The 1,591-nt window shown below is 48.0% G+C and overlaps 1 protein-coding gene across 1 annotated transcript; it reads left to right on the top strand.

Annotated features, from left to right (window-relative positions):
* On the top strand, positions 1-1,130 carry Pmar_PMAR000511 (hypothetical protein). Its single transcript, XM_002771121.1, has 6 exons — positions 1-49; positions 91-302; positions 351-459; positions 518-597; positions 648-797; positions 850-1,130. The coding sequence occupies exons 2-6, from the start codon at positions 111-113 to the stop codon at positions 904-906; spliced, it is 588 nt and encodes a 195-aa protein (XP_002771167.1). The 5' UTR covers positions 1-49; positions 91-110; the 3' UTR covers positions 907-1,130.
* Positions 1,131-1,591: the final 461 nt, after the last annotated feature.

The raw sequence follows: 1,591 nt of genomic DNA, 5'->3' as shown, positions 1-1,591 counted from the left end.
CCTATACAAAGACTCCAATGGTTATGCAATGATGGGGATAGAGTCACACGTAGGAGACTGCGTCTGTGCTATCTCCACGGTCATTGACAGGCGAGCGTTGTGACGTCCGTATGCTGGTCTCGGCTCTAGAGGCTAGGCACTCTGATGCTGTTGCTACTCCTTTACCACCCTTGTTGCTGTGTACAGTGCCTATGACACCAGCTTGTGAGATGCGAGTGTTCATACCGCGTCAAGGGGAAGGAGAGCCAATCCGTCTGAAGTCGTTGTACCCGAGGAGGGTTGCTGGTACTGGCCCTGTAGAGGTAGTGGTAGTGATGCTGGCTTTGGTCGTAAGGAATGGTCATGTGCAGTTACGAATGAGCACCTCATATCTACCCGAAGGGCATGTCTATTCGGTGGTATTCACCAGTCAATGGGACTCGGGACAAACGTTTACCGCTGATTGTGCTGTAAATACAGGTAGAGCTCTTGTTGCTGCTGCTGCCAGTGTAGTTGTGATGAGAGGGTTCCTCCTCAGACCGTATGGGAGTAGTCCTGATGGCGCCCTCAGAGCTCCTTCATACTGCATGGTTCCAATACGGTAACGATCTATATGATGTAGCAGATTGTGGGTGTTTCTGTGGCTGAACAGAGATTCGTCTCGGCAGGTTCATCTTGTTATCGACCGAAAGTATCGCTCTGAAAATCGTCGTGCCCTCACGGTCCAGTCTCCGAGTGAGATAGGAAGCTCCTCTAGTGGCACTGAGGGCTCCCTCAGCTTTGAAGTGTTTGATATGGAGAGAGGCAGCAATGATATAGTAGGCTTGTTGTTGTAGGCTTTGGGATGCTATACAATGACATTTGTGGTAGGACGGCACGTCTCCTTATCGTAACACGCCAACAAACTGGACTCCTTTATCTGAGTGAAGAAACAAGTCTTCTATCGCAGTACCTATCTTGATCGATTCCTCTTGTGTCTCTCCTCGTTGCTTTCCGGGTATATTATCATTATTATTTTTATTATTATGATTGTCATAATTCAACGAGGAGGTTCAGTCAGCATATTGAAGCCAGTGGAGTTTAGTAGTGTGTAGTCCGTGTAGCATTGTCTATGGTGCTTGTATGCATCTACTACTATTCTGCTACTACTACTGATGATGCATGATGCCTAGCAGCTCACTTGGAGGGAAGGGAGACAATTGTTGTGTTGTCCAGTGGTGGTGGTGGTAGGATTGGGGTAGGAGGGTTCTGTCAGGATTGGCTTCCTAATCTACTTCTATTTATTGATAGTCGAGGATGGGCAGACGAAAGGGGTAGTAGCAGTAGGGGACTATGAGAGGTGTCGGCTAGAGGGCAGCACCAGTTCAGTTGTCGAAGGATGTTGATTATTGTTCCTTCAGGAAGGCTATGAAGGCAGCGAGGCCGAAGCCTAAGTTGGACACTACCTTTGATTGCCCATTCTGCAATAGTGAGAAGTAATAGCAATAGCATCATTTGGGGGGGAGGGGTCAGTTGGCAGGTGTATAGAGGTCCTGATGGATCGACATAAGAAGATAGGGACTCTGCGATGTAGGATGTGCCATGTAGATTACCAAATGCGGATACAATGTAA

This window comes from Perkinsus marinus (assembly GCF_000006405.1).
Source record: "Perkinsus marinus ATCC 50983 genomic scaffold scf_1104296963656, whole genome shotgun sequence".
Classification (NCBI taxonomy): domain Eukaryota; phylum Perkinsozoa; order Perkinsida; family Perkinsidae; genus Perkinsus; species Perkinsus marinus.
Note: the sequence above shows the minus strand (reverse complement) of the source record. Positions and strands in the feature narration are given on the sequence as shown.

What these genes read in the sequence shown, in the direction of transcription:
- Pmar_PMAR000511 (XM_002771121.1), top strand. Translation starts at nt 111, where the DNA reads ATGCTGGTCTCGGCTCTAGAGGCTAGGCACTCTGATGCTGTTGCTACT. An exon ending in ACGGTAACGATCTATATGAT is followed by an intron (nt 598 to 647) that starts GTAGCAGATTGT and finishes TCGTCTCGGCAG; the next exon opens with GTTCATCTTGTTATCGACCG. An exon ending in AGAGAGGCAGCAATGATATA is followed by an intron (nt 798 to 849) that starts GTAGGCTTGTTG and finishes CATTTGTGGTAG; the next exon opens with GACGGCACGTCTCCTTATCG.